The sequence below is a fragment of the Peromyscus californicus genome, unplaced genomic scaffold (genome assembly GCF_007827085.1).
Source record: "Peromyscus californicus insignis strain IS unplaced genomic scaffold, ASM782708v3 Scaffold_7__1_contigs__length_154581171, whole genome shotgun sequence".
NCBI classification, from domain to species: Eukaryota; Metazoa; Chordata; class Mammalia; order Rodentia; family Cricetidae; genus Peromyscus; species Peromyscus californicus.
Window position 1 is genome coordinate 47004023 of NW_026294595.1, and position 18363 is coordinate 47022385.

The 18363-nt window shown below is 38.5% G+C and overlaps 1 protein-coding gene across 3 annotated transcripts in view; it reads left to right on the forward strand.

Annotated features, from left to right (window-relative positions):
• Nucleotides 1–18363, forward strand: part of Ubr3 (ubiquitin protein ligase E3 component n-recognin 3) — a 147036-nt gene that overhangs the window by 22308 nt on the left and 106365 nt on the right. For 2 of the 3 annotated variants that reach the window (XM_052722507.1, XM_052722509.1), the window contains exons 3-6: nucleotides 288–446; nucleotides 4993–5136; nucleotides 5681–5730; nucleotides 17833–17899. In XM_052722507.1, coding sequence (XP_052578467.1) covers nucleotides 288–446; nucleotides 4993–5136; nucleotides 5681–5730; nucleotides 17833–17899 — 420 coding nt within the window. The remainder of the gene's footprint in view (nucleotides 1–287; nucleotides 447–4992; nucleotides 5137–5680; nucleotides 5731–17832; nucleotides 17900–18363) is intronic. The other variant, XM_052722508.1, reaches the window with a different exon arrangement.

The following is an 18363-nucleotide window of genomic DNA, read 5'->3' on the forward strand; positions in this document are numbered from 1 at the left end:
AACCATTTAACTCTGGCTGGCCTGGAATTTTCAGACTGGCCTTGAACTCACAGAGATCTGCCTGCCTCTGCCTCCTGAATGCTGGGATTAAAGGTGTGCATCTAGCAGAGTTCTTAAATAGTGACTTTCTTGGCTATAAAATATCAAAACCACTAAAATTGTGAAAGAATAAAATGTTATTGTTCTGAACGAAATATTTTAAATTATTCTTCATTATATAATTATGTATATATATGCATTTATATACATATATAAAACATGTTTTATAAATACATTTTTTTTTAAAGCAGCTGATATACCATCAGAAAAAGATCTTAACAAAGTCCTACAGCTTTTGGAGCCTCAAATTTCCTTTTTAGAAGACCTGACTAAAATGGGAGGAGCAATGAGGTCTGTTCTTACTCAGGTGTTAACAAACCAACAAAACTACAAAGATCTGACTTCTGGTAAGTGAAAAGTTAGGAGAAATGTACAATTTACTTATTCATTGTAATAAAAGTAGCATCTTTAGAAAATAAAAATGAAGTTAATATTTTTCATAGAATTCTAAAGCTTGAAATTATTAAGAAAACTTATAGATGAGGAAACTGAACTTCAGAAAAATTACATTGCCTTTTAAAAACTTCTCAACTAATTTCTGTTGCAGCATCCAGTCTCTTCATTAGGTCTGATGAAACTTAAAGGAGTTCAGCTCAGGTTGCTGGCCACTGGCAAGTGCTTTTACCTGCTGAGCCATCTAACCAGACTAGAACACCTGATTCCCAGGTGTTGGGGTGGGGAGATGCTAGTACTTCACTAAGAAGGCAGTATTTATTCAAAGTAAAATCTAACAGCAGAAGTTGTGAGCTAGAGGGCCATGGAATTGGGTGGTAAAGGGGTTAGATTCCGGGTAGATGTTGTAGTGTTTGTCATAATCAACACACAGTAGGACAAAAGATGAGGCAGCTGTTTGAAAGTAGAAGAGAGCAGGTAGTACACACTGTAGACTCTTGGGAAAAGGAATAGTGCGAGATGAGTCTCGTGATGGTTCTGGGAGACTTCCTGACTGTATACAGTGGCCCTGAAGCAGGTCATGGTGGCCCTGCTGAGTTAAAAAAATACTACACAGATCATCATAGTGGTCTGTTGAAGATGGTGGAAACTGGAATTTTGGGGCAGAATACCAAGGAATGGTGGGCAGACCTTTGGACAACCAGTGAATATCCAGTATGAGACTACCTAAGGTTTTGTTTTGTTTGTTTTCTGTTTTCTCTTTTTAGATTTACTTACTTTATATTTGTGAGTGTTTTGCTTGCATGTGTGTTTATGCACCACATGCATGTCAGGTGCCTATGGAGGTCGTCAGATCCCCTGGAACTAGAGTTACATATGGCTTTGAATTGATATGTGGGTGCTGGGAATTGAACCTGGGTCTTCTGCAAGAACAAATGCTCTTAACTGCTGAGCCATGTCTTGCCCCCACCTAGGATTTGTTGGGGATTAGCTATTGTGGGTTAAAAATGGAATAAATATCTGTAGGCAAGCAATGTTAGGTAACTTTGAGGTTTTAGTTCATCCACCTGAAAGAGACCTTTCTATTGCTATAATCATCTGGTTCTGAGTTACCAGAAGATCAGACCTTGAGTAAGTAAGGTCGACTGTAGGCTAGTCTTGAGAAAACTCACATCAAAAGAGAAAAAAACATAAAGGAAGCTCACGATCAGAGGATAGATATAGCTCGGGAGTTAAGAGTGGGGACTGCTTTTCCAAGGGACCCAAATTTGGCTCCTAACATTCATATTCGGGCTGCTTACAGCTGGTGGTAACTCCAGCTCCAGGGGCATCTGTCATCTGACCTCCGAGAGCACTGCACTTGTGTACAAACCCACATTCTCTCTCTCTCTCTCTCTCTCTCTCTCTCTCTCTCTCTCTCTCTCTCTCTCTCTCTCTCACAACATACACATACAAACAAAAACAAAAACAAAAAACCCCTGCACCTTAAAAAAGCTCTTAATCTAGACGGTACAGATGACTCAGCAAGTAGAAGAACTTGATGCACTAGCCTGACAACCCCAGAATCCACAGTGAAATAAGAGAACCAATTTCCAAAGTTTTCCTTTGATCTCCACGTGTATGCCATGCTGTGCACAAAGTACCTGCACTCACATGTAACATGCACACACATACAATTTAGAAAGAGCCTCATCACCCAACTGTACCTGCATAGAAGACAGACTATGAGGTGGTTCCTCTCAAGGTAGAGGTCCTTTCAGCACATTGAACTTTTTTTAGAGGGGCCACATAGGAAGTGTAAAACAAAGCCTTTATGATTTTTTTTCCTTCTGTACTGGCTCAAAGTATTCAGCTCATGGTTGAACTGTGTTATAGAACAAAATTTAGTACTCTAAGGATCGAGAATCTTCTATATTGTGTTGGTAGACTACGTAGTACATAATAAAAACAAATTGGGCATGCCAGGAAATAAGAAACTGTATGCTAGAATCAAGAGGTGAAAGCCCTTGTAAGTTGACCAAGATGATGGGATAGATGCTGCATTTAATAGATAAAGACATGAAAACAACTAGTGTACATTTGTCCAAAAAATAAAAGGAAAATGTATCTAAAGAATTAAAGGAAAATTGGTATCAGTGAGTGAATCTTAACAAAGAAATGTAAACAAAAAGAGCCAAAGTGAATTTGTGTAACTGAAAGTTACTGTAAAGTACAGTGATGGAATTGAAAACTTGAGTCAATAATTAAATAACAGATTGGATAGGGTAGAAGAACCCATGTGGAAGACATAATAGCAGATCCACCAACCTGGGAAACAGCAAGAAATGGCTGAACAAAATGTATTAGTCTCTGGGACTTCTCAGAATCTGATAATCTAGCACAGTGGTTCTTAACTTGTGGGTTGAGACCACTTTGGATGTCAGACAACCCTTTCATAGGGTCGCCCAAGACCAACAGAAAATAGATATTTGCAATATGATTCATAACAGTAGCAATTATGAAGTAGCAACGGAATAATTTTATGGTTGGGAGTCACTACAACATGAGGAACTTTTATTAAAGGGTCACAGCATTAGGAAGGTTGAGAACCACTGATTTAGCATGTGTGTTGAGACCAGAAATATTTGAAGAATTTAACTGAATTTCCTTAAATTGCATGAAAAATATTGATTAGAAGATACAAGGTACTTAATAAACCCCAGCTAGGATAGACACAAAGAAAATAATCCCTACATACCTCCAGATACCAGGTAAAGAGACTACCATGTGAGACTGTTTATGAATAAGGATGAACTTAATTCTTTGGAGGGACTAAAAAGCCCAGGGTATTGATAAGAAACAACCATTTAGGGGGATAGTAGCTCAAATAAGGCTCACATCAGAGTGCATCCAAATGCTTACAGGGTATGTGCAATTTTATATTTTATTCTGAATATATTGGCAAGTTCTGTGTATTAGTTATTTTTCTGTTGCTCTGATAAAATACTGAGACCAAAAGTGATTCATGGAAGTAAGAGTTTTATTTTGGCTTTGATTTTAGAGGGAGAGTCCATAATGGCTGAGTAGTGTTGTTGTATTGTGGCAACAGGGAGCTGGAGCAAGAGGCTGAGAGATGGTATCTTTAGCCACCAATACAAACCAGAGTGTGAACTGAAAGTGGGATGAAGCTGTCACCTCACAAAGCCCACCCCTGTTATAAACTGCTACTCCGGCAGCCTGCACTCCTTTCATAAACAGTGCAGCCAGCTGGGGAGCAAGTCTTCAAATACTTGAGCCTACCTGGGATATTTTTCATTCAAGCCTATATCATTCAAATGCTTTAACCTCAAGAGTAAGATGATCTTACCTGCTTTTGGCCAAGAATTAATTGGAAAGAATATGAAAGGCAGCTCAGGCAGAGTTTCAGGGAATGATGATGGTGGCTTCTGTTTGAGCTTGGTGATGAAACTGAAGATAGGTGAAGATCATACTTTAAGTGGATGTGGTGGTTCAAAACTATAATCTCAGTTACTTGAGAGGTTGAGGCAGGAGGATTTCAAGTTTGAGGGGAGCCTGGGCAACATAGTGAGAACCCTGTCTTAAAAAAAGGGGTGGGGGTGGGTGGGATTTTGCCTGGACATCTGTTATTTCCTTAAAGTAGAAATGGTTCTTCTTTTTTCTCCCATTTCTCTCTGTAGCCTTGGCTGTCCTGGAACTCGCTCTGTAGACCAGGCTAATCTCGAACTCAGAGATCCACCTACCTCTGCCTCCCAGGTGCTGGGATTAAAGGCATGTGCCACCACTGCTTGGTTATAAATTATAATTTTAATTTCTTAAATATGATAAGATGATTTAAAAAAACAAGAATCAAATGTAATTTCATTTGTAATATTTGAAAATTTCTACTGAAGCTTTATGTTTTCTGGAAAGCCCTTCTGAGCACTCTTCTCTGGATAAGTCTTATGTGTTTGATGTCCTAAGACCACAGATGCTCAGGTCACCTGTGGATGTCTGCTTAGTAATTGTCATCTACAGCTTTCTTTTTAAAATAATATTTAACTTTATATGCATTGGTCTGAAGGTGTCAGATCCCCAGAGTTAGAGACAGTTGTGAGCTGCCATGTGAGTGTTGGGAATTGAACCTGGGTCCCCTGAAAGAGCAGTCAGTGCTCTTAACCACTGAACCATTTCTCTCCAGCCCATCTACATCATTTTCTCTTGCCTTTCTTTAACACTGATTTTCAGGTTTCTGGAAGATTGGATCATGCTTTAGCATGCCTTGTCTATAGCCTTCTCATGTATTTTAGATGCTTAATAGATTTCAATCCTGTTATAAACTGCTGTTCATTCTGGGATTGTTAATGCCAAGTATAATCACAAAATATTATATGAAACAAATTTTATGTTTATTGTAGTTTCCTCTTCCATTAGAATATTTACTCATGTGTAGTCACAGGATGATTGTATTTAGATTTTGAATGTAATATTTTTTTCTGACTCTAACTTTGTTTTAAATATTAGGTCTTGGAGAAAATGCTTGTGCAAAGAAAAGTCATGAGAAGTACCTTATAGCTTTGAAGAGCTCTGGACTCACATACCCCGAGGATAAGCTTGTATATGGGATGCAGGAGCCAGCTGCTGGCACTAGCACTCTGGTAGTTCAAGGTGTGTTTAAATATTCAATTTGAACCATAGCGATGTTACTTTATTACAATGTAAAGCCCCTTGGGATTGAACAAATTTATTTTGAGCTTTAACAGTGTCATTCTTTATATTGGAATCAAGAAAGAATAGATTGGCCTTTCCTTTCCTCACAGAGGAAGGGGTGGGGGCATGGTTGGACAGTGAAGAAACCTAACTTGTTCACTTTCCTTAAATACAAGTTGTTCAGTTTTTAGTGTTGTGGTTTGAGTGTGTGAGAAGTGTAGCTTCAGACTTTACCACAGTGTTTTAGTAGTCATGGCTTAGACCTAAAAAGCAAGCTCCTTCAGAAACACCATTTGTAATTATTAAATTTAGGTTTTCACTGGAATTTTTCTGTTGGAGTATCAGCCTATTAGAGAACACTTTAAAGTTGAACTCTGCAAGGTAACTTAGATGGGATGTCTTCACTGATATAAAGTTCTGATCGTTGCATGTCTCAAAATAATTTTCAAGTACATTGGTGTATAACCATTACGATGGACAACTTTTTTTCTTCCATCTGAAGGTTTTGCAGGCTCTCCAGGAGCACTGGGCCAGGCAGAGTCTTCAGATGAGGTGAGATTGAAATTTTAAAACTTTTTTAGAAATGGAATTTTAAATGTTTTAGAGCGATAAAGATTCATGGTTTGGGGGTGGGGGGACTCCTCAGTAGGTAAAGTGTTTGCTGTGCTGTTATGAAGAAAGCCAGGCGTGAACTTACACCGGAAACCCTGGGGCTAGGAGTTGGAGATGGGGTGGGAGGCTCGCTGGTCCACCAGCCTAGGCAAAATGGAGAGCTCCAGGTTCAGTGAGAGCCCCTTACCCCAAAAATATGGTAGAAAATGATAGAGGGAGGTATGTACCCAATGTTGATTCTGGCCTTTGCAAGTACAGGCAGGAGCACACACCTGCACATGCACATATGCATCCCACTCCTCCAATTCAGAATTAACATAAAATCAAGGTAGGATTTATGGAAAAAAAAAAGGTTTATGGTTGTTATCTAGTATAAGTTCCTTATGCATCTCCATACATACTGGAGCTCAAGAGTAGCTTCTGTGTATCTAGATCACAGGTACTTTGTGACAGGACAAGGGCTATAATAGATTGTTATTCTTTATATATAGAAAAACACCTTAAAACATTTAGTTAAGGAGCTGGACAAGGCAGTGCATCACTGTAATCCTAGCACATGGGAGGCAGAATCATAAAACGTGGTGTGCTGGCTCATGCCTGTGATCCCATCACTTGGAAGGTGGAGGCAGGAGGATCAGTTTAGAGTCATCCTCAGCTACATCTCAAATTTGAGACTGGCCTGGAATATATGAACTTGAGGCTAGTCTGGGTTACTTACCATCTTGTCTCAAATAGTAGCAAGATAAGACAAAACTAAAGGGGACTGGAGGTGTTGCTTAGGAGTAGACTACTTGCCCAACGTTTGGAAGGCTCCAAGTTTCATCTTCAGTACCCAGTACACATGCGCGTGCGCACACACAAACACACACACACACACACACACACACACACACACACACACACACACGAAAAAAACCAAGCCCTGAAGCCAGCATGGTAACATATGTCTGTTTCTAGTGTTGACAAGATTAAAGCAGGAAGATTGTGAGTTTGAGGCCATTCTGAGTTAAAAAAAAAGTAAAGAAAAAATTTGTATTAATTTTTTTTAGTTAATGAACCCAAAATGGCTTTCATTATGACATGTTTACAAGTGTATATATCATTATACTTTGCTCATAGTTTCCCTCTTTCCTTCTACCAGCTCTTGTCCCCTCTCTCCCCTACTGCTGACAATTCTACTTTATTTTCCTGAATTGAATTTGATTTCTGGCTATGGAGAAAGCCAGCTTTTGAAAGAGGTGTTTATTCCTCTAATGAGGAAAGAAGTAACTTCTGTTTAAACTCTTAGAATTCCAGTTGCAACAGCATAGTGTCTTCTGGTTGGATGCTAGAATGACATCCTTTGAGAGAGAAATTACTTCCAAGAGTAATTTCTGCAGTGATAGCAGAGGATTTGAATTATGGCTCTTCGTTCATTATTGCCTGGCTCTGTCTTTCAAGGCCTCTTGGAATCATTCCTCTTAGAAGTTCATCAACTTCTATATGTATTATTTTACTTGCTTCCAAACTAGCTTAGTTTTTCACTGTTAGAGAATTTCCTACGTTTATGATGTGCTTTGAGCAAGCCCATCTCCTTCCCTCTTCTGCACTTCTTTCCCTAGTCACTACCATTTCCTCCCACCTTTATATACTCCTTTTTAGACTCAGAGGCCACTTAATGCTGCTGGGGTATGTCTGGGAGTAAGACATCTACTGGACATGCTCTAGTCCCTCAGGGGCTGCATCCCTGAAGAGAAAGGGTTCTCCCTCTCCCCAGCAGCTGTCAGTTGCTGGTAGCTCCTCAGGTGGTGGTGGGGTACACAAGGTGTGTATGTGGGGACTTCAGGAGCCCCTCCCTGTCTATCCTGGAGTTTTAGCTTTCTTGATCTTATGGAGGTCTTATCCATGCAGTTACAGCCACTAGGAGTTCATGCTTGCAAGAGAATTGTCTCATCTGGCAAACATTGTTTCATTGCAGACGTCCACTCTTTCTTCTGTGATGGTTCCTCAGCCTGTGTGTGTGTATAACATATCTGCCCCATTTAGAGCTGAGCACACCATAATCTCTTATCTTCTGCATGTGTGTCTCTAAGTTAATCATCATAAGAAAGTTTTCTGATGAGGGTTGAAAGATGTACTAATCATAGGTATAAAGATAAGAACATAGGGGGTAGTTTATTATTAGGTCTCTTTTTGTTTTTGTTTTTTGAGACAAAGTTTCTCTATGTACCCCTGGCTGTCCTGGAACTCACTCTGTAGACCAGGCTGGCATTGAACTCAGAGATTTGCCTGCTTCTCCCCCTACCCCAATCCCCCAGTGCTGGGATTAAAGGCGTGTGCCACCACTGCCCAGTTTATTAGGTCCATTTAATAGAATAATAGTATTAGGTTCTCTTCTAGGGCCAGTGATGTAGCCAGACATGGATTTGGACTAGTTACTAGGCATGAGTTCCATCTTATGGAACAAGCTTTAACTCCAGTCAGAAAGTGGTTGGTTACTCCCATAACATGTGTACCACTATTGGACCAGCAGGCATATCTTGCCAGGCCAGTTGTTGCTGTAGCTCCCCCAATTCAGAGACTGTAAGACTGTTGTAGGACGCACAGCACCTTCTAGCATGATGACGGTAGGAGTGAGACTTCCAGCTTGGCATCACCTGATCGCTCTGTGACTTGAGTCCTGTGACCCAAGCATGTCGTGTCCTAAGCAATAAGGTCTTACCATCACATTCTGGGGGAGTAACAAGAGCAATGGCAATAACCTGTAATGTTTAAAATTGTATAGCTGGAAGCAGACTGAATGGATATCTACACAACGTTTTCTTGATGAGAATTTTTAGTAATACCACTTTGTTTCCTTTTACTATACAGTTAATTTTTCATGTTCCCCAGGGTGGCATACAATTCATCCTAAAAAGAACTTGGACTTCAGAGTCAGGCAGATCTGTGTTTAAATCTTGGCTCATTATAGCCTTATATGCCATATTATTTTATTTTTCAACATTAGTTTTCTTTTTTTTTTTTTTTTTTTCTTTTTTTTTTTTTTCGAGACAGGGTTTCTCTGTGTAGCTTTGCGCCTTTCCTGGAACTCGCTTTGGAGACCAGGCTGGCCTCGAACTCACAGAGATCCGCCTGGCTCTGCCTCCCGAGTGCTGGGATTAAAGGCGTGCGCCACCACCGCCCGGCCAGCATTAGTTTTCTTACGAAGAAAATAATGATAATTTTAATGTTAGAATTAATTGGGATAATATCTATAAAATCACTTTAATGTACCTGCCACAAATTTACACCTATTTTCTTTCCAACTTTTTTTTTCCCCTCTTTCTCTTGAGACGGGGTCTCATGAAGTATAGGGTAGCCTTGAACTTATGTAGCTAGGGATAACCTTGAAGTTTTAATTTTCCTGTCTCTACTTTCCAAATACTGGGATTGCAGGCATGTATTATATCACACTTAGTTTTCTTGGGAACTGGGGAATGAACTGATTGATCTCTTCAGGCATGCTACAGGCAAGCCTTCTACCTCTTAGGCTACATCCCTAGCCCACAAATTTGGGTCTCATAAATGTTTCCTATTCTTTAGTCTTATGTGTAGAGGGATTAAAATATATAAGTCACACTACAGAAATTTAAGCTTATCTTTCCTGAGAAATAGTTACTAAAGCATGATTTAAAGGAAATGAATTTACCCTTCAGCTTTTAATTGTTTAAGTAATATGCAAATACATTTTGGTGTTTTACTGGCAATTCAGATGAAAGTTCTTGCCTATACCCTCTAACATTAGTCCCTCCTCTAATACTGTCATTTAATAGTTTTCATGCTTTGACAGAGCCATTTCTATATAGCTAAATAACACTACTGTTAGTGAGAACGTAAATAAAAAATGTGTCACTCCTTTGTGACCTGCTTTTATTTGCTCAGTAAGAAGCTGTGCAAATCTATCTTTGTATGTTATTTTCATTGGTGGTATAATATTGAAAATAATGGAAAAACTACATATTGTCCAATCAAATTCTTGATTTCTGATTCTGATTATAAGTCACTGCTTCCATTTCTTTTTCTTGTTTTGCAGGTATACAATAGTTCTCTAAGATGGAATTGCTCAGTAAGAGGGCATATATATATACACACACACACACACACACATATATACACACACATACATACATATACATATACACATTTTAATAAGTTATATTTATTTTTGATTATAAAAGTCACACATAAACATTTAAAGTAAAAAGTATAAAGGCAAGCTGGGTGGTGGCGCACGCCTCTAATCCCAGCACTCAGGAGGCAGAGGCAGGCGAATCTCTGAGTTCAAGGCCAGCCTCGTCTACAGAGTGAGTTCCAGGACAGCCAGGGCTACAAAGAAACCCTGTCTTGAAAAACAAAACAAAAAAAAGCAAACAAAGAAAAGAAAAAGTATAAAGGCTACCACTAGGGCGAGTCACAGAAAGATTTTAGTGATTATTTCAGGGAAATTACTATTTGAAGATAATAATTTTTTATATAAAATTATATTTATTTGTGTTTTATTGATATATACATATATACACCACATACCCATTATCTTTGTTTTGTGATTTTAATTTTATTTTGAAATATTGACTTTGTATGAAAGTCATGTGAGATAGCAAAAACAAAAAATGAGAAAGAGGAGGCAATTAAAGGTTCTAAAATTATGAATGCTCTAGCTAAAAGGACCTGAAGGTTCATGAAACTGAATTGCTGAGAATTAACTGATTCACTCAGGGTAGTGAATTTTATGCAGTCAGCGGTGGAGTTGAAATTAGATACCAAGTCTGTTAATCTGCTTACTCTGGTATTGCTATGAAGTTAATAGGCCATTGTTCATTTCTATCACTACTGTAGAAACTATTGTTGTTGCTGTAGGGGTAGTTGTTATTGCTATGGAGCAAATTTGTCTGAAAATTTTATGGCCTAAAAATAACCATTGTAATTTGCTTGCATTTTATGGCTTAGAAATTTTGGACTGGCAGCTAGATAGTTCTGTCTTGGGTTATCTCATGTAGTTGGAGCTAGTTTGTTGGCCAGAGCTAAAGTTATCTGAAGGTCAAACTGAGATGGAAATTAAGATGGTTTAGTCACAGGGCTCAGCTGATGCTGACTGTCCAGAAGGGGCTCTGGTTGTTGATCAGAGTGCTTACATCTGGATCCCCGTCAAGACAATCTCAAGCTGGACTTTAATGGTGTCTGACTTAACGATGTGAGCTAGTTGGAAGTTAGCGTTTCTTTTACTGCCACTGTTAGGTACAGGTAAGTTGCTTGGAGGGGCCCACCAATCATATCCATATTCTTTCTTTTTTCTTTTCATAATACATTCGGTAGTCTACCTTTTGTCATTTTTATATCTTCCCCTTTTTCTTCAGTGTAAATTCAGTGATCTACCTATTTATCCTATTATTTCTTTATCTTTTTTCTCAGAGTAGATTCAATGATCTATCTCATATCTTATTCTCTTTTTCTTTTTGCTTTCTAGGGGTGAAGATATCTTTAGGGAATCTTGAAAAGAAAATTTTTGGGTTAATTGTCAAGTCCTGTATCATTTGTCCAGCCGCTGCATAATGAGAAAGTGCAGGGCTTGTTTCAAGTCCTTGTTCAAGTAGTCTGTCAGGCTGGATCATCTCAGCTAGCCATCTCAAAATTGTCCTTAACAGTTTGTAGTCCAAAGCAGATCTTTCCGTGGTGTTAATCAGCCTAATGGCTTTACCATAGTCCATATGGAATCATCATTGTGGAGTCCTATTGTCTTTTTGAAGATTTCAAAGTTGCTGTTAGGTGTGGTCATGGTTCCCTGCAGACTTTTTTTTTTTTTTTTTTTTTTTTTTTGGTCAAGCACCTTTTTCATGAATTCGTACCACGAACGTTTAGCGCCAGATGTTGCATGAATCTTAAAAGTTCTTATTAATAAAATCAAACCTGAAGCCAGTTATTGGGGTCAATGCTGTAGATCAAAGAGACAGAACAAGCCACAGCTATCTCACCTTGCCAATTCCTCAGCTCCTCTTGTTTCCTCAGTATACACCACCATGATTGACAGAATCTTACTTTGTAGGTCAGGCTGGCTTAGATTTACTATGTAGTGCAGATTGGCTGGACTCCCAAGTTGCTGGAATTATAGGCATGAACCACCACACCTGGCTTAGAGAGTTGATTTTTACCTTTCTAAAGTGAAAGGGCATGTATTAGAAATTGCTAGTATTCTTTATAGCTTAAAGAACAAAAGGTTTTTAAATTTAATGAAGAGCCAAGTTATAATATTACTATTAATCTTCTTTTGAACTTGCCTGTCCTATTTTAATTCTGCTTTTGTTTCTTATTTTTTAATGGGAAATATTATATTAGGACCATTGGCTTGCATGAAAAAAAATATCACTGGGAGCTACTTTATTTATTTATTTATTTATTTATTTATTTATTTATTTATTTATTTTCGAGACAGGGTTTCGATGTGTAGCTTTGCGTCTTTCCTGGAACTCACTCTGTAGTCCTTAAGCATTCAGGAAGTTGAAACAGGGAGGGAATTAGCATAGGGAGGATATCAAGGTCAAAATCAGCAAGCAAGGCAGCAGTTATCCAAAACGGGGGCCAGGGACCTACAGGTCCCCTTTTACTAATAAATGAGCTTCTGACTTAGGTTGTGTGGGACAGCAGGTCACCTTACCTGTCATGGAGACACCTGCCCAGGCCACACAGGCGCTCTGTCTTAGGTTGATGAGTGCCCCCCAGGCATTACCTGTGGGAGCTACTTTATAAGCACAAAATGTGTTGAGTTGTATTGTGATTCATTTAGAGAGAAAAAGAGGCATTTCCACGCACTCACAAAACTAATGGCATACTTTAAATTTGTATTGTACTTTTTTCAAAACATTTTTGCACATATTACTAGAATGATTAAAATTAATAACTCAGGAAAGAATAGACTATGCAATAAAAGGAGGAAATTGTTGAAAGGATGAGCTAGAGTGTAGTGCCTAGATGGAAAGCCTCTTGAATGAGTCACTTTTGCCATTTGAAAATTTTATTAAGGCTTTTAAAACCTGCCCCCACCTCCTTCCTTTTCATTTTCTCTTATATTTTTAGTGTCTGGCAACTGCAAGTACCATAGCAAATTTGCTTTAGTGTTCATATTGAAATTTAATGAAGCTTGATGATTGGAATTTCTATACTTTTACCCTATAGGCTCACAGATTAGCAAGCCAGCCCTTTCATTATTTCAGTCTGGTAATCCAACAAATTATAAGTAAAAGACAAGAGGACAGTTATATTTTAATTACCCTAAATCGAGGTAGTTATAGCAGTTAAAAAGTATTTCGCCGGGTGGTGGTGGCGCACGCCTTTAGTCCCAGCACTCGGGAGGCAGAGCCAGGTGGATCTCTGTGAGTTCGAGGCCAGCCTGGTCTCCAAAGCGAGTACCAGGAAAGGCGCAAAGCTACACAGAGAAACCCTGTCTCGAAAAACCAAAAAAAAAAAAAAAAGTATTTCAAAGACTAGGTCTGTAGCTAACTAGTGGGGCAGCTGTTCAACATTCACACTGCCTTGGGGTTGATTCCCAACATGTACAGAAATAGACCTCAAGCCAAAATCGACAAAACTAGAATTTCAAATTGGAAGAGATATCTAATTTAACTTTCAGTTTTAGGATGAAGAAACAGGCTTGAGAAATGTCTCAATGGTTAAAAGCACTGTTCCTCCTGAGGATCTGAGTTTGGTTCCCACATCCATCTGTAATTCTAGCTCCAGTGGTTCTGAATCTGATGCCCTCTTCTGGCCTCCGAGAGCTCTCACACACGTGTGGCATACCTACATACATATAGATAAAATATTTGAATAAGAGAAATAGACTTGAAACTGCAATAGTAGCAAGATTTGTTTCTATTTTGGAGTTTTATTTGAATGAATATATGAATATATATATATATATATATATATATATATATATATATATATATATATTGCAATCCACTTAATTTTGATCATGTCAGTGTGTTAGGTACTTGTCTCTGTTGTCTCCAGAGTAACAGAACACTATGTACTCAGCAGTGCTATTTATATACATGATATTCTTTTATAATATTACTTCTTATCCCTTTCTTGTATAGCTCATCTGAAATAAGAGAAAATGTTTGTTTGTGCTATATGGAACCAAAAATAAAATCAAGAACACATCTAATAACACATAATTTTTATGAAATACTTTAAAATTTAGTATATATATATTTAAAATTTGTGACTATCAGATAATCTAGTTGAATAGAAAATCATCATCAGTCTAATATGTGAGTGGGACTAATTATAATTAGATGTTTCTGAGAGGGAAGAGAGTATGTTGTAGGGTAAGATATTTTCCTTCTTTTTAGTCAGGATTTGCTATGTAACCCAGGCTGCTTTAAGTCTTTGACGCTCCTGCCCATGGCCTTCTGAGTACTGGGATTACAGGCATGCATCACCGTTCCAGCATACAGATAACTTCTCAAGGGAAGGTTAGCTAGATTGAGGGTCATAAGCAATGTCTATGTGTACCATAACCAGATCATTAGATTCTGTGACTTTGAGGTACAAATGAAATAAAACTCTTTTATCCCATAACATTATGACCATCTGCCAGGCGGTGGTGGTGCATGCCTTTAATCCCAGCACTCTGGAGGCAGAGGCAGGCGAATCTCTGTGAGTTCCAGGCCATGACTGTTATACGTAGGAACCCTGTCTGGAAAAACCAACCAACCAACCAAACAAACAAACAAAAAAAGCACTAGCTGCTCTGTTCTTCCAGAGGACCTGGTTGGTTTCCAGCACCCACATGGCAGCCAACAACCCTATGGAACTCCAATCCCGAGGGTTTGATGCCACCTTCCCATTGCACACATGCACAGAAATACATTCAGACAAAACACCTATACAATAAAACTAAACAGAAAAAAAAAATCTTAAACTCAAGTTCCCCCAAAGACCTTGACTCTTGTCTTCCAAGTTATATTCTCTCTCTCTCTCTTTCTCTCTGTCACACACACACACGCACACGCACGCATGCACACGCACACACGCAAATGTTAAAAAAAAGCTGGATGTCATGGTACATATTTGTAATCCCAGCACTCCTATATTGAAACGGGAGGCAGAGACAGAATGATCTGTAAGCTTGGAGGTTAGCTAGCCTGTAGTATGCCTCAGCAATGAGAAATCTGCTTCAGCAAGGTTGGAGAAGAGAACTAACTCGTAAAAAGTTGTCCACCTGACTGCCACACACAAGTTACAGTGTGCATATGCCTGCATTCACATGTGTATCCATTCCTTTCTGTCTCTGTCTGTCTCTGTCTCTTTCTGTCTCTGTTTTTCTCTCTCTCTATCTCACACAGTAATAAAGAAGAGAAAAAGCATAGTGATGAAGTGATATGGTTCCTGTTTGTCTCCTTATTTCTTTGGAAATATTATTAGAATTGAAGTTTTATAAATGCATTTTAAAGACTACTGACTTGTGCATTGTTAAACTGCATTTAGGAAGAGTGTACTACTTTGTAATGCTATCAACCATCAGTTTGTAGGAGTGCTCATTTTCCACAAGCTCAGATGGTCGTCTCCCTTCCTAGTTGTGTGTGATATCTGCCATGTTGTTAAGTCCCATTCATGAGAAGCCATGTTTCCAGATATTTGTCTTTGTGTTTTCACCTATGTTGTCTTTTTGCATCCCTCTCCTTTTCTTGTGTTTAGATAGAACCTAGGCCTTTCCCAGGCTATGCAAGAGCTCTACTAGTGAATTATGTACCACCCCCATGTTTTCTTTTTGAATGACCTTTTCTTCCTAATTCTGCTTGTCCTTTAGGACTACAAGGCCAGGAATTGTGTGGAACTTCATAACACCCTGTCACTTGCTCATGGGTAACCTTTTTATAGGAAGTTTATATCTGAAAACTATGAAGCAGTTCTGTTAGAAGGTGTCAGTACAGTTTAAAGTTGTTGATTCCTTTGCAGTATTTCCTGTATTCCCTGACTTAGGAGTGGTGAATCATAACCTTTAGTTAGAGAGAAAAAAATCCCTTCGTTCATAATGAAGGTAGCAGGAACCTTTCCAGCTGTATTTTAAGAAGATTGGTTAACAGTAACTACTTGCACTCAGGACCCCTTCTCCGAGAGGCACACCTGTTGCAGCTTTTCCTTTTTCTTTCTCTTCTCTTTTTTTTTTTTTTGTCTTGCTTTCACAGAGCTCTGGCCTCTGTTACTCGTCCTTGGACACAGGGGTCTGCACTGTCTGTACTAGTTAGCTGTCTCATTCTATGGTACAGTCTCAGCATCTTCTGAGACAGTCTAAACCATCCCATGATATTTTCCTGGCATACAAATGAAATCCCCAGGTATCAATTATTGTTTATGTACTTCTTTAGCTCTGACGTTGAATAGGTTGTGAGGGACTTGTCCCTTAGTGTTCTCCCTAATTAATCCATTTTATTTGTAATGTAAAGTTTTTCACAAATGTGTGCATCATAAGTGAGCAGAAGTTGCTTGTATTTTTTAGTGTTTTTCCAGAGCATATTATTATTTTTACAATGTCAATTCCAGCTTCTAATATGTGAGGCTTATTTTTTGGAATTCGATCCTTTCCTTTTCCTTTTTTGTATGTGTGCTATGCATATGTCCTGGTTTACTTTTTATTCCTGTAGTAAACATAATTACCAGAAAAGTAGGAGAGGAAATGGTTTATTTGGCTTAAACATTCTGATCGTAGTCAGCCATTAAGGGAAGTCAGAGCAGGAATTCAAGCAGAAACTGGAGGCAGGAACTGAAGCAGAGACCATGGAGGAGTGCTACTTCCCAGCTTTGCTCCACAGGAGTTGCTTAGCTGCTGTTTGTTTCCAGTGCAGGACAACCTTCCCCGGGCTCAGCACTGTCCACAGTATCTGAACCCTGGGCCTCCTATATGGCAAACATTTGAACCACTCACTTTTCTCCTCAGCCCCTCCTCCTTTCTTTCTTTCTTTCTTTCTTTCTTTCTTTCTTTCTTTCTTTCTTTCTTTCTTTCTTTCTTTCTTTCTTTCTTTCTTTCTTTCTTTCTTTCTTTCTTTCTTTCTTTCTTTCTTTCTTCTCTCTCTCTCTCTCTTTTTTCTGAGACAGGGTTTTACTGTGTAGCACTGACTGTCTTGGAACTCACTTTGAAGACCAGGCTGGCATTGAACTCAGAGAGGTCTGCCTACCTCTGCCTCCAGAGTGCTAGGATTAAAGGCGTGTGCCACCATCACCCAGCCTCTCTTTTGTTTTTAGTTTTGAGGTAAAGTCTCATGTATCCTAGGCCCAGAATTTGATTTGTTGCCAAAGATAACCTCTCAAGGGCTGATCTTAGTACCACCAAGGCTAGTTTATGCAGTGGTAGGGATTGAATTCAGGGTTTTGTTCAAGGTAGGCAATTACTCTACCAACGAAACAGATTCCTCAATATTGGAATTTGATTTCTTTAAAATTTTTAAAATTTTCTATTAATTTATATAGTTGTTGTTGGTGTGTGTGTGTGTGTGTGTGTGTGTGTGTGTGTGTGTGTGTGTGTGTAAGGTGGTGCACATGCTAGGGTGTGTCTGTGGAGGTCAGAAGTCAAATTATTGGATTAGGTTCTGGAGATTAAAGTCAATTTGTCAGTCTTGGTGACTCTGTCCACTGCATCTCTGGCCTCTAATTTGAATTTTGAGCTCATTTTGTGTCATACTCTATGAAGTCTTTCCTCGATTTGCTTTGGTCTCTCCTTTTCTTTCCTTCCTTCCTATGGAAATTCCCCTATTTCTCTAGCTTCTTTGTGCCTTAATGTTATGTGCATAAGCTTACAAACATTTTTATTTTAGCATTTTGGAATGCTCAAGAGTCTTTCTCCATATGGATGGTTATATTTAATAAAGATATTTTACTGTGATTTCAATAAAATTGCATTGAAACATTTGAAGTAGTTACATAGACGTGAATTATGTTAGTCAATAGTATGTAAGAATATATATGTTACATTTATATAAAACATACATTTATGAGCATGGCTATGGATAATGTTGACTTTGTTTCTTCCAGGAGGACCAGGACGGGAGTCAAGGCTTGGGCAAGAGAAAGAGGGTAAAGCTAAGCAGTGGCACCAAAGGTATTGATAGTTTGCCTAGATAGGGCTTCACTACATAATCTAGACTGGCCTTGAAACTCACTGTGTGTCCATGTTGACCTTGAGCCCACAATCTTCTTGACTTAGCCTCCTAAATTTTACTGGGATGACAGGTGTGTGCCACTAAACCTGGTTATATTCTCTTTTTTCCTTAAAAATGCTTAAAAACAAACAAAACACTTAATTTTTAGGAATGTCAACTACATAGTGAGACCCAAGACTCTGGGTTTATTTAAATTAACATAAATTTAAAATGTAGATAACTTTGAATTTGATGTTTTCAGTAATATTTAGTTTTAACATCAGATTGTTTTAAATTTGTACCATGATATTATTCTTGTTAGAAATGACAGTTCTAGAATGTCTTATCCAAAACACTTGGGACCAGTTTCTGATTTTATGATTATTTTCCACGTGTGGATATTTGGGCTATACTTATACTTGTG